We start from the raw sequence: 12,903 nt of genomic DNA, 5'->3' as shown, positions 1-12,903 counted from the left end.
ATATATATATATATATATATATATATATATATATATATACACCCATACATGTATGCACACATACATACATTAATATGTATATAAACATATGCACACATTCATGTATCAGTATACATATACACATTTATATATATATCCATACATGTATGTGTGTGTATATATAAATAGAAGTACATGCATATATGCATACATTCATGCACACACACACACACACACACACACACATTATACATACACATATCTGTGTGTGTATGTATACATATATATATATGAGGAAATGATGGCACAATTATGATATCTGGAAAAAAAAATCAACTTCAACCAGAAAAGTCAACTGGAAATTTGGAAAAAGAATTTAAAAAAAAAAAAAACACATCTACCAAAAGTCTAGTAATGTTTTTTTTTCCTTTTTGATTTTTTTTTTGTTTTGTTTTTATCATACAAAGTGCCTGCTTGCAACAGGCTCACTCGACCACCCCCATTCACACAATGTTATATTAAACCTCGCCGCTTCTTGTAGTCTTCTAAATTTAAGGACCTCCGTGGGGTAACTTCTTTCACAGGCTGCGCGGTTCGATTGTAAGCCACAATGGACGATCCTGGAATCGATTGAATAGAAATATTAATTCACGACAAATAAATACACGACAATAATAATTCTTTCTACTCTGGGCACAAGGCCTGAAATTTTGGGGATGAGGGGACTAGTAACCAAGCCCAGGGACTTGATTATTTTATGGGACCCAGGATTGAAAAGTGAACTTCTTCACCATTGCACTATCACAAAGAGGGGAACATTTAAACTGCTTTTACATTCGAAATTTCATGGACTCATGTAACAAGATTCACATGCATAATGTGTGTGCATGAGACATGCAAAAATTTCAACTTAAGGAAGCTGGAGATGGTTCTTTTATCATAGAATACCTTAAAGAAAAAAAGGGGCCACTAATAATTCACAGTTTGAGGTTAGCCATAGGAAAATCGATGTAAAAACTTAATAAATATAGAGTAATACATAGAATCCAATTTCATCAGTTTGTTTATATAACAAGATGAAAACTGGACAGGTGTCCTGCCTCCCCCAGTTTGAAATGATTTGGGAGAGTTGAAATCAGTAAAACAGCACTGTCTTCTAAAATTAGATTAGTTTACTTAAAGCCTAAAGCTCTGTCTGTTTATACACACACACAGCATATTATAAATACATTGGCAGACTAAATTATGATAGTGGGAGAGATAAGGGAGCTAATCCAGGCGTTCTTGAAGTAATTTTATGGGCTAAGAGGAAAAGGGGAGGTAATACAAATGTTACTAATGTCTTCGATATCTTCATATCTTGTGTCTTCATTAACTTTCAAAGCCAAATCTGAAGGGACATTGTAAGGAAGCAAAGGCGCTAATTGGAGAGAAACAGAAAAGACAATCCAAAGTTGAGAAAAGTCATCAATGACTGATGCTCCATGGGAAGGAAACGGCTTAAAAAGATTTCATCAAAATATTCAAATCTCTCTAAAATTACACCCTACAGTTTATGAAAAAGGATGGGGTGGGGGTGGAACAGTAAATAATGACATTAAAGAGAATAATGATAAAGCTATCAACAGCAGAAGGGGACAACATATAAGCAATCACAAAGCATTGTTAACAACAACACGAGGGGCATCAACACCAAAAGAAATGCTAGAAACAGCAGCCATGTAACATCTACATTAGGCATGGTCTGCCATTTTTTGAGAAGTGGGTTATATGACAAAAAAATTCCAGGTAATTTTTTTGTCAGGTGTGCCATTTAGAAAGTTCCACTGGCAACAGTTTGTCCATGACTGACCTACACGTTTGATTGAGCTGCTGGAAATAACAGCCCAAAAATTTCCCTATTCGTTTTGAATAAGGACACATAGTACAATGTAGTTTTGAGTATCCTTAATCAGAAAGGAAAGTCACACTTGGAATGCATTTGACCAGAGATCCTGCTGGCAAGGAGCTATATAATAACAGCATCAATAACAATATCACCATTTTTGCCAATTATAACAACAAGGAGGTTTAATTAACAATTAATAAGCAGAATTTCCACTCACCTGACATGGGCACTTCTAAGTCTATTTTGATATCGAAATCATGTACAGCATAAAGATCTTCTGAATCTCGTCGTTCTGGAACATTCTTTACATCTGGTTTATCTTTGTCCTTGTCCACAGGAACAGGATTCTGCAAGAGAAACAAAGAAATGTCTTGGCTACTGAGAGAATTTCTATGCAAAAAGTGTAGTGGGTGATTTTTAAATGTGCCACCGGCACAGGGGCCAGAGGAGCTGGCATCGACCACGATCAAATGGTGCTTTTTACGTGCCACCAACACAGAAGCCAGTCAAAGCAGCACTGGCATCGGCCACGTTCGGGTGGTGCGTTTTACGTGCCACTGGTACAGGGCTCACAACTGCAATTTCCATGTTGATGTTGATGTACTCAATAGGTCTCCTCAAGCACTGCACACATATTTCAATTAGAATTAGAAGTGTTTCATGTCATTATTTAAGTTTGCTGTTATTTATGTGACTAAGAACATGCTGCAGGTATGTAAAAAAAAAAAATAATAATAATAATTTAACTAGTGTTTGGACTCTGATTATTTTGGGACACTGCTCACTAACGGTTTTTGACTAAAAGGTATTTCTTCTAATATTTTGGCTCCAATTTTATTGACGCCACAATTGACAAAAACGGTTCAAGACATTAACGAGTTAAAGGGACATAACTCGGACTCAATACTCCAAAGTACTGTTGCTGAATATCTCTGGTTGTGAGATTTATAAATAGTGATTTTCTACAGGAATTTTTGTTCAAACATCCCTTGCTGAGACTGACCAAAATAATATGTGGGTGACTTTAGTTATCGAGATAACAATAACTGAAGTGGTAGGGAGAAGTAGTAAGGAGCGACTCAGACGATTAAACAGTCTTGCCTGAGAGGAAGGAGGAAGAGAGGAGGAGGAGGAGGAGAGGCAGCTACTCAGGTAAGTTGTTCACATGTTGTAACGTAATCAAGATGGATGAAGGATCACTACTCACCTGTTTTGATTCTACAGCAGCTTCTCCTCCGTTGGCTTCTGATTCCTGCAGGAGATAACATAATTATTAATTCTGGTTTTATAGGCCACAAGAGCTAATATAAATCAAAAACACCAAAGGACAAACACAGGATAAGAACAAAGGGTTTTGCAAAAAAGAAAGCCCCGTGTAAACATGATAAGAGAAATTTAACAAGTAAAAAAGTCCCAATAAGGGGAGGCGCTTTGAAAGGTTACTCGTGGAAAAACCTATAAAAGCTACGGGAGCCTGGTCAAATGGGGTGAGAGCCCCTGCTTTTATATTCCTTTTTTTTTTAATACATGTGTAATCCCAGAATTGGTCCGTTCATACTGGCCATTTTACCAATATTCCCCCACCTTTCAACAAATTTGCTACGAGATAACACTTCCCTCTCATCTTCCTTTTCAAGAGGAACTTGAAAAAGTTGATGAGGAAAGTGTCTGACTTTAGCCCTTTCAAACGGGTCCACCATACCACCTCTTTCGCTACAGCCACCAGACAAATGAAAATTGCCTTGCCCTCCTGGTTAAAGGAGACCAGCAGGGTAATCTTCACTATGGATTCAGCTGATAATGATAATAATTTTAATTTATTACATCCTTTACAAAAGGCTGTAATATATTGAACTAGATATATAGATGTCAGTTCAATATATTACAGCCTCTTCTAAAGGCTGTAATAAATTAATAATAATAATAATAATAATAAAGTATGAACACAAACTAAAAAGGTTACAAAGGAGTTGGAGGATTTTATGAGACTTCCCTATAAAAACTGACCAGAGGTGCAGGCATGGCAGCTGTGTGGTAAGAAGTTTGCTTCCCAGCCACATGATTTCGGGTTCGGTCCCATTGCGTGGCACTTTGGGCAAGTGTCTTTTACTGTAGTCTTGCGAGGAGCAAAGATCTGTGAGTGGATTTGGTAGGCGGAAACTGGAAGAAACCTGTTTTGTATGTACATACGTATGTATATATGCATGCGCGCACGTGTGTGTGTGTTTGTCCCACCACCACTTGACAACCAGAATTGGTGAGTTTATGTCCCTGTAAGATAGCAGTTCAGCAAAAAAGACTGACATAATAAGTACCAGATTTTAAAATATAAGATAAGTACTGGGTTGATCCATTTGATTAAAATTCTTCTATATGGTGCCCCAGCATGGCCGCAGTCCAATGACTGAGACAAGTAAAAGATAAGATAAAAATTAATGCAAAAAGACCAGATATAATTATCAAGGACAAAATTAACAAACAGTGTAAGATCATAGATTTTGCAATTTGATTGTATATCAGCAGGATCCCAATTGGCATGTGGTTAAATAAGGAACGTCTTTGATTGTATATCTGATGGATCCCGACTGACCCGTGGCTAAACAACAACAATACTATAAAGAATCAAACAATGCCATAGTCAAGTCACTCACTCGTTTCTTTTTCTCTTCTGCTGCTTTAACTTCTGCTACTTTTGCTTTTATTATTGATGAAATCTCAGGGTCACGGACCTGCAAGAAGAGAACAACATCGAATTCAAACATGGTGGAAGCTGGCATAAAACAAGAAGTCTTAAAGCGAGAAAGAAGAATATTGAAATCAGAAAAAAAAAAAAAAACAATCTCTTGTTAATTAAAATCAAGAGAATATGTTGTTAATAAAATTTTGATTATTTTGCAGGGAAAAAAAATTAATTGTATTAATTAACAAGAGAGAAAAACTTACTTTTGTAACTAAACTGGGCCGACAAGCTCGACGGGTGAACGGATCTGCCTCAGCCTTGCGGGCAGCTTCCCCTTCCACGATGGCAGCCTTCTCGGCTTCAATCATGTTTCTTTCTCTGTTGCGTTGGTTAATGTAACTAAAGAGAGAAGACAACAGTAATTAAGCGGTCACAGAATTAAACACAAACTGGAAACGGCTAAAGAAAGATATTTCAAGGACATTTAAGATTGATGTAAGATTGTAAGAGAACTTTCCTGTTGAAGCATCCGAGTCTGTGTTTAAGTCAAATGACAGGATGCTTGTGTTGACTGCATATGTATTTTGACGGTGTTTTGACTGTGTGTGCATATTGATTGACATGCATGTACTGACAGTGTAAGAGTGTATAAATGTGTAAATGTTGACTCCAGATTTTGCTTTGAAAATAAAAGGTCTGATGTTGGTGGAGCTAAACTGCTGACACAAACATTGTATGTTCAAATTCTACAAGAGGCACTTGATTATTCTAGTACAAAAATCACATTTCTTGCACTCAAATAACTGAGAGAGAGAGAGAGTGTGTTTGTGTGTGTGTGTTTCTATACAGGCAAGTATGTATATGTTTATGTGCAAGAGAGAGAACAGACACACAGTGCCGTAACAGGGGACAGAAAGTGGAATTAGGCAATATATAAAGCAGTGACCGACCCAACACAAGTGAAACTGCTTGAAGTCATCCTGGTCAAGAGAGAGAGGGAGAGAGAGATAAACAGTTTACAAAAGCAGTGACCGACCTGATGGAGTTAATGTTACTGGTACGACGTCGGTCAAGCTCTGTGGCCCTCTCCTCCAATTCCTCAATTTGTTTATTCAGATCTTTGGCCTTGTCCTTCTGACCTTCCACTTCTGCCTGATCCTACACACCAACAAAAACAACAAAAATACAATGCAAGCACCATCATCATCATCAGTAGCAACACTAACATCATCAGTTCTAATTCCATATGTACCAATTATCACTACCATCATCATCATCATCACCATTATATTAATGATAGCAATTAAGTCTAAAACTGCAAAGTGGCTGGCATTAGGAATGGCACCCATCCATAAAAACCATGCCAAAGCCAACACTGGTGCTCGACACAGCCTTACAGATTGCCGGATCCTGTTAAACCGTCCAACCCATGCCAACATGAAAAACAGATGCTGATGATGATGATGAAGCCTAGTCAATGAGGAATTTTCTGTATGGTCACTCAAACCTGCTAGAAATAGCAGCCAAATCTGGACTGGAAACAAATGACACTATTTACATGACAGTGACACTTGCTAACAAACATCTTGTGACGTCAAGACGAGGAGATACAAAAACACACCCACAAACACATACATAACCCCTCGTTCAGTGAGCACCAGCTGCCTCTGAAGTATTTTCCTTTGACAAAAGACAGCACCGATACATTCTTTTATATCCAAAGGAAACGGTAACATCCAAGGAAGCCAGCAGCGATCACAATTGGCAAATATCGATTCGGTTTCCTTGTCACTGGTTCAAGGTACTGCAGAGAGACAAACGTAACCACCCCTTCTGTTACTGGGATGTTTCCAGAAGTAAGCACCTTGCCCCCAATGTAGCTACAAATATCCACACAGGGGACATAGCTTGATAGATTATGCCCAGACCTTTTTTATAGGAAAATGAATCAAAACACAAACACATAGAATAACATACCCTCTGCTTCATTAAAAGGGTTTTCCTCATGGCATAATTGTGGGGATTTTTCTTAAACTTTTGTTTCTCAGCTACAATCTGAAATGAAAAACAAAACAATACAAATAAAACAAATGTTGTTTTCTCCTTTTTTCGTAAGCCATCATTTTCTATAAATCAAAAATGCTGATACAAGAAAACTCATCAAACACCATCCTCCACAAAACCACCCTTTCTAACCAATATCTTTTAGCTTTTACACTAATTTCAGTCATTAGACTGCGGCCATGCTGGGGCAGTACTTTTTTTTTGTCAAACCTGGTAATTATTATATCAATGTCTTTTGCTGAACTATTAAGTTACAAGGATGTAAATACACCAACACCGGTTGTCAAGTGGTGGGTGGGGGACAAGCAGACATACACACATATATATATACGACGGGCTTCTTTCAGTTTCCGTCTACCAAATCCACTCACAAGCTTAATTAATTAATGCTGCAAATGAGGAACACGTACCTCTTCAATATCGTTATCTTTGAATTTGTAGTTGAAGGCATTGTTTATGTCTGAGATCTTCTTCTCTACTTCGTCTCGGGTTGGTAACGTCATGCCCGCATGAGCCATTGCTTCTTTCCATTTGAAGAATTCCGATTCTGTGAAGTCTTGATTCGATACAAACTCTAGCCTGTACACTCGTTCAGCGCTTCCATGTCTGCTCAAAGGAAAGAAATGCAGAATAACTTAAGTGGACAGGAATGGACTGGTGAGATTTTCAAGTAAAAGAAACAAAAAACATCAACCCCTACCATTTTAACTCCTTTGATACATCTGTAGACATAAATGTCTAATGGTGTTTGTCTGTGCGTCTGTTGCCAGAACCGTCTGACTGACCCTCATGCCAGTGGCACGTAAAAAGCACCCACTACACTCTCGGAGTGGTCGGCATTAGGAAGGGCATCCAGCTGTAGAAACCTAGCCAGATCTGACTGGAGCCTGGTGCAGCCTTCTGGCTCGCCAGTCCTCAGCGTACATCATTGTCAACAATGACCAAGAATGTCACCCTCAATCAGTCCGATGCAAGCACATAAGGCTCTGCCCTCAGGTCGGGCATTGGTGGTCTGTTGGGAGTGAAGGCAAGGAACCATTGGGAGAAACGGAGTTGACAAGAGCAGCAGCAGCAGCAATGGTCATCTAATGCCAAAGACCTGTAAAGTGCCTGACCTGCTGATCACCAACACAGCATTTCACCTGCCCAACTGCAAAAAGACGTCTTGGATGCATCCACGAAGGAAACACTGGCATTTAATTGCTAACCAACACTACTACAACCTCCACCATTACCATTCTTGAATCTACTTACCTTAGTCGAACACCTTTATTTGTTCGGGCTGAGCCAAGTTGATATATTTTCAAGGTTTCCACAACATCAATTATTTCTGCTACCTGAGGAAAAAAAGAAGAGAATGAATGGAGGAGATAAAAGGGTCAAGGAGCAGAGGCTTTAAGGCTACCAACAGGGGCAAGGGTGATTATATAAGGAATTAAACCTTGTGATGGTCATTGTAGTATCACAAAATGCAGTTGTTGCTGTTTAGTTGCAGGTCAACCCTGGTCGAGCAAATCTAAGGTCAAAACTGCTTCAACCACGAAGCCAGAGCTACAGTAGAAAACAGATACCCAAGGACAGGGTGCTCATAAATGGAAAGCTTCCGACAATAGGCTTGCTTGATCAGGATAGAATCCGAGCTGAACAACAAATGGATGGATGGATGTCAATCAGAGTAGATTAGAAGCTAAACAACAAAAGAGTCAATCACTCTGAGACATTATTAAAAGTAAGAGCTGGTGCCCTCAACAGATGATGTGTGGGTGGGACAGAAACGGAGGGTCTGTAGTAGGGCTCTGCTGTCAGAAAGTAAAAGTTGTGATGAATTTGTCTTACCCTGTATATAGCTCGACCTTCATGGTTGCCGATACCAATTCGTACAAAGCAACCCATGACAGTGTTTTTGAAAAAAGGCATGTGACACCACCTGGAATAAAAATAATAATAATAATAGGCCCAAGGCCTGAAATTTTCTGGGATGAGCATTAGTCGATTACACTAGCCCCTGTACTCACCTGGTATTTTTTTTTTTTAATCAACCCTGAAAGGGATGAAAGGCACTGCCCCAGCATGGCCGTAGTCTAATGACTGAAACCAGTAAAAAGACAGAGCGAGGAAAATGTGAAATGTGCTGCTCACCTTTCCATTTTGTTCCGTGAAAGTCGAATTTTGGAGAGATCTTCCCTGGTGGCGTAGACTGTGCTTTTCTTGCGAGATTTTGGGCTACTGCAATGGAGGGAATTGGTAGGAACGGATTACTTTGTTTGCCACAAGAACAACGACAAGGAAAACATTACAAGACAGAGCAATACGATAGAGAGAAGTTAATATGAAGAAAATGAGGAATTACAATGTTTATAAAAATATAGAAAACAGATTTCAGTAAGTGGAGGTACAGGTATGGCTTTGTGGTCAAGAAGGTCAGTTCCTGACATTGTTATAAGTTCGGTCCCAGGGTGGTACCTTGGGCAAGTCTTCTGCTATAGCCCTGGGCTGACCAATGTCAAAGAAGCTCATTGCACACACCATCATCATTGTTTAACGTCTGCCTTCCATGCTGGCATGGGTTGGATGGTTTGACAAGGTCCAAAACACTGCAGATCTGTGCCAGACCCCAATGTCAGAATTGGCATGGTTTTTTACAACAGGATGACCTTTCTAAGGCCAACCACTTTACAGAATGTAGACTGGGTGCTTTTCTCCTGATACCAGCACTGATCAGGGCACCAAGGCATTTGCAAGACAAAGTAAATTAAGGAAAAAGAAAAAGCCCCCATTTTTTTTTACTTTGTCTTGCAAATTCCTTGGCAACTTCACTAGGACTGAGACACCATCATCATCATCGTCATCCTCATCAACATCATCGTCATCATCATCTAATGTCCATTTCCCATGCTGGCATGGGTTGGATGGTTTGACAAGAGCTGGCAAGGCCAGGGACTGCACCAGACACCATTTGCCTGTTTCAGCATGGTTTCTACTGCTGGATGCCCTTCCTAATGTCAAACACTTTACGGAGGGTATTGAGTGCTTTTTACACGGCACCCATCACCAGTGCATTTTACGTGACACCAACACCAATGATGAATTTTATGTGGCGCTGGTTTGTTGCTGTTTAACAACCTCACATCAGATGATGATGATGTATATATAGAATGGAACCACTTACCCATCTGAGTCTGAGTCTGAGGATGCTGATGACCGATCATCGCTGGAGTCTGACGATGACGATGTATCGGCTTTCTTGCTCTTTTCTTCTCGATCACTCTTCCGACTGCTCTCGTCTTTGCTATTGTTGTCAGGAGCATCGTCGTCGTCGTCATCATCATCGTCGTCGTCATCGTCATCTGAGTAGATATGGTTCCCTGCCAGCTTCTTTTTCTGCTGTTCTTTGATTGCGATTTCTGAGGAGAAAGAATGACAAAATCAGAAGAAGAAGAAACAACACATTTCTCTCTCTCTATGTTTCTTGGGCTACATGTAGAAGTAACTGAACAACATCTGTGAACACTTTAACAAATGGTTTTATTATTGCAGATACAAACTAGGTTGGCCCTTCACTGATAACCACAGCAATAATTACATATGAAAGAGATATACTGCTTGGAGTTTGACAACCTACAGCTTGCCCAGTGTAAATGGAAACAATTGTGCTATATTTGTGGTGATGGAGATTCCTGTCATCTATCTGCTACATCCTACTGAGCCATCTTCCTGGATCGTCTAGCAGACAAAAATGTGCCCCAAACAGTTTTTATAGGGGAACCGGAAGCCAAATTCTAAAATGTTTGTGGAAACCTGTCCATGCCATTGCTTCATGTTGATTGGTCGCTTTATAGACCAATCACGTGAAACTGGTGGTTTGCTTGTGGCATTTGATCATGTATCCAAGGATTCAGTTTTGAATCATTGCCACAAGACCTTCCTTCAGGAAAGACAAGCCAGACTCGAGAAAAGCAGAAAAAAAGTTGTGGAGTAAAATAAGTAACATGTAGACCTATGTTAATAAGCAAACTCGTTGCAAACCCATAAAAATTCAGCAAAAAACAAAAAAAAAATGCTACACAAACCTTTAGTTTTCTTCTCTTCTCTCCGGGCCTTCAGATTCTTGAAGGCAGACATCTTGCTGTCTCTCTTATCTTCTATGTTCTTACGGCGTTCCTTGCTGCGCTGGCTGGGTGTGGCAACCTGTCGCGAACTTGAATCAGACGAAGATTTCTTCTTTCCCTTTTGGTCTTTCTTTTTCGCTTGTCGCAATTTCTTTTCTATTTCAAACCTAGGAAAATAATAATAATAATAATAATAATAATAATGGTTTCAAATTTTGCCACAAGGGCAGCTATTTTGGGGGAGAGGATGAGTCGATTACATCGACTCCAGTGTTCAACTCGTACTTATTTTATCGACCCCCGAAAGGATGAAAGGTTAAGTCGACCTCAGCAGAATTTGAACTCAGAATGTAGCAATGGGTGAAATACCGCTAAGCATTTCATCTGGCGTGCTAATGATTCTGCCAGCTCACCACCTTAATAATAATAATAATAATAATAATAATAATAATAATAATAATAATAATAATAATAACAAGAGCACTGAGAGAACGCAAACTTCTGCCAAGGCAACACCGTCCTCTCAACGATTAGCCGGAGATAATTTTTGAAATGAGAATATCTGAAATAAACTCGACTGCTCTCACAAACGAGAATACTAAAAATGAACCCAACCACTCTCAAAAATTAAGTAAAAAAAATTCAGAATCCTTGTTCGGTACTGGATCAATACCAAAATTTAATCAGTTTGTGCCAGTCATGAGGCCAAACATCCCTGAAAGTTTCATCCAAATCCAGTTCTTGAGATATCTTGTCCATGGACAAACAAACAAATGTGACTGAAAACAACACCTTCACCTTCGCTAAGGCAGAGGTAATAATAATAAAAATATAGGTTCAAGACCCAAAATTGTGGGGAGAGGTGAGAGTCAATTAGACTGAGTCCAGGACTCAACTGGTATGTATCTTATCAGCCCTGAAAGGATGAAAGGCAAAGCTGATCTTGGTGAGATTACAACTCAGACGGTAAAGGAACAGAACAAATACCACAACATCCATAGCTAGATGCTGCCCTTCTTAACAGCTTTTTATGTGGCATCACACAAGTGAGGACACCAAATAACTTGTCAAACAAGACCAATCAGCTGATGATGTGGTGCAGTATTGAGGGAAGGAGGTAGCTTTATGTCAGGGTGGGGGGCTATGATAGAAGGGCAGGAAAAGGTGTCTTTGCAGTAGAGGAGACATATATTGCTACCCCAGTTGGAAAAAGAGAGAAGATGGTGAAGAGGTTTCAGGGTGTATGATTAAGTTACAGGAAGATGAATATAAGAAAAGGGGTCAGAAGGGTCCAAAAGAGTGAATGAGTTGGATGGGTTGGTGAGTTTGTGAGAGTGAGAAAGAAGAGTGTCAGATGGGCAGAGATGGGGATGGAGGTAATGGTGGTGTAGGTGTGTGAGGTGAATGAGGAATATCAGTTTGGAGGAGGCAGGACCCATTCTTTTTTTACCAATCTTCTCTTTCATCATCATCATCATTTAACATCTATTGTCCATGCTGGCATGGGTTGGACAGTTTAACAAGGGGCTGATAAGCTGAGGGGCTGCATCAGACCCCATCCTGACTTGGCATGGTTTCTACGACTGGATGCCCTTCCTAACGCCAACCACTTGGAGAGTGTAACGAGTGCTTTTTACATGCCACCAGCACAGGTGCCAGTTACGTGGCACCAGCGTTGCCCACATTGCCTCTGTGTGGCCCAACACTCGAATGGTGCTTTTTACGTGCCACCAGCATCGGTCACATGGCCAAAATCTATGCAATAAACAGGATCTGTTTCAGAGAGTTAAAGAAGAAAAAAGCAAATAACTACATAAACACAAAATAATAAAAATCAAACTGAACCTTGTTTTAAGAACTGCTCTTCGTTCACTGCGGTTATACAACTCCTGCTCTCGCTCTTTCTCCGTCATCTGCTCCAGTCTCTTGCGATCTTCATCATCTCCAATCAAGTCTTCGTCGTAGCCATCAAAGAATTTGTCGTCCGATTCAGAATCAGACACTTCACTAGAATTGTGATCAGAATCGGACACCTCACCTGGCAACGAGAGAGAGAGAGAAACATCATTAGTGCCAAAGACTATGCTGAGATTTTTTACACACCTATGCTAAATGGAGAGAAACAGTAGTTGCCAGGTTCTAATTCAGTGGTTCTCAACTGGGGCTCCATATGGCCTTGGGGG

At 39.8% G+C, this 12,903-nt stretch overlaps 1 protein-coding gene across 1 annotated transcript in view; it reads right to left on the bottom strand.

Annotated features, from left to right (window-relative positions):
* Positions 1-381: 381 nt before the first annotated feature.
* LOC106872109 (RNA polymerase-associated protein RTF1 homolog) overlaps positions 382-12,903 on the bottom strand; it is a 21,501-nt gene continuing 8,979 nt past the window's right edge. Inside the window, exons 4-17 of the mRNA XM_014918973.2 lie at positions 12,566-12,758; positions 10,682-10,887; positions 9,781-10,015; positions 8,751-8,837; positions 8,448-8,538; positions 7,866-7,948; positions 7,022-7,217; positions 6,525-6,602; positions 5,584-5,705; positions 4,811-4,946; positions 4,519-4,596; positions 3,075-3,119; positions 2,085-2,214; positions 382-599 (exon numbers count right to left, since the gene is read on the bottom strand). Coding sequence (XP_014774459.1) covers positions 493-599; positions 2,085-2,214; positions 3,075-3,119; positions 4,519-4,596; positions 4,811-4,946; positions 5,584-5,705; positions 6,525-6,602; positions 7,022-7,217; positions 7,866-7,948; positions 8,448-8,538; positions 8,751-8,837; positions 9,781-10,015; positions 10,682-10,887; positions 12,566-12,758 — 1,787 coding nt within the window. The 3' untranslated portion in view covers positions 382-492. The remainder of the gene's footprint in view (positions 600-2,084; positions 2,215-3,074; positions 3,120-4,518; positions 4,597-4,810; positions 4,947-5,583; positions 5,706-6,524; positions 6,603-7,021; positions 7,218-7,865; positions 7,949-8,447; positions 8,539-8,750; positions 8,838-9,780; positions 10,016-10,681; positions 10,888-12,565; positions 12,759-12,903) is intronic.

Source organism: Octopus bimaculoides, chromosome 11 (assembly GCF_001194135.2).
Source record: "Octopus bimaculoides isolate UCB-OBI-ISO-001 chromosome 11, ASM119413v2, whole genome shotgun sequence".
Classification (NCBI taxonomy): Eukaryota; Metazoa; Mollusca; class Cephalopoda; order Octopoda; family Octopodidae; genus Octopus; species Octopus bimaculoides.
Note: the sequence above shows the minus strand (reverse complement) of the source record. Positions and strands in the feature narration are given on the sequence as shown.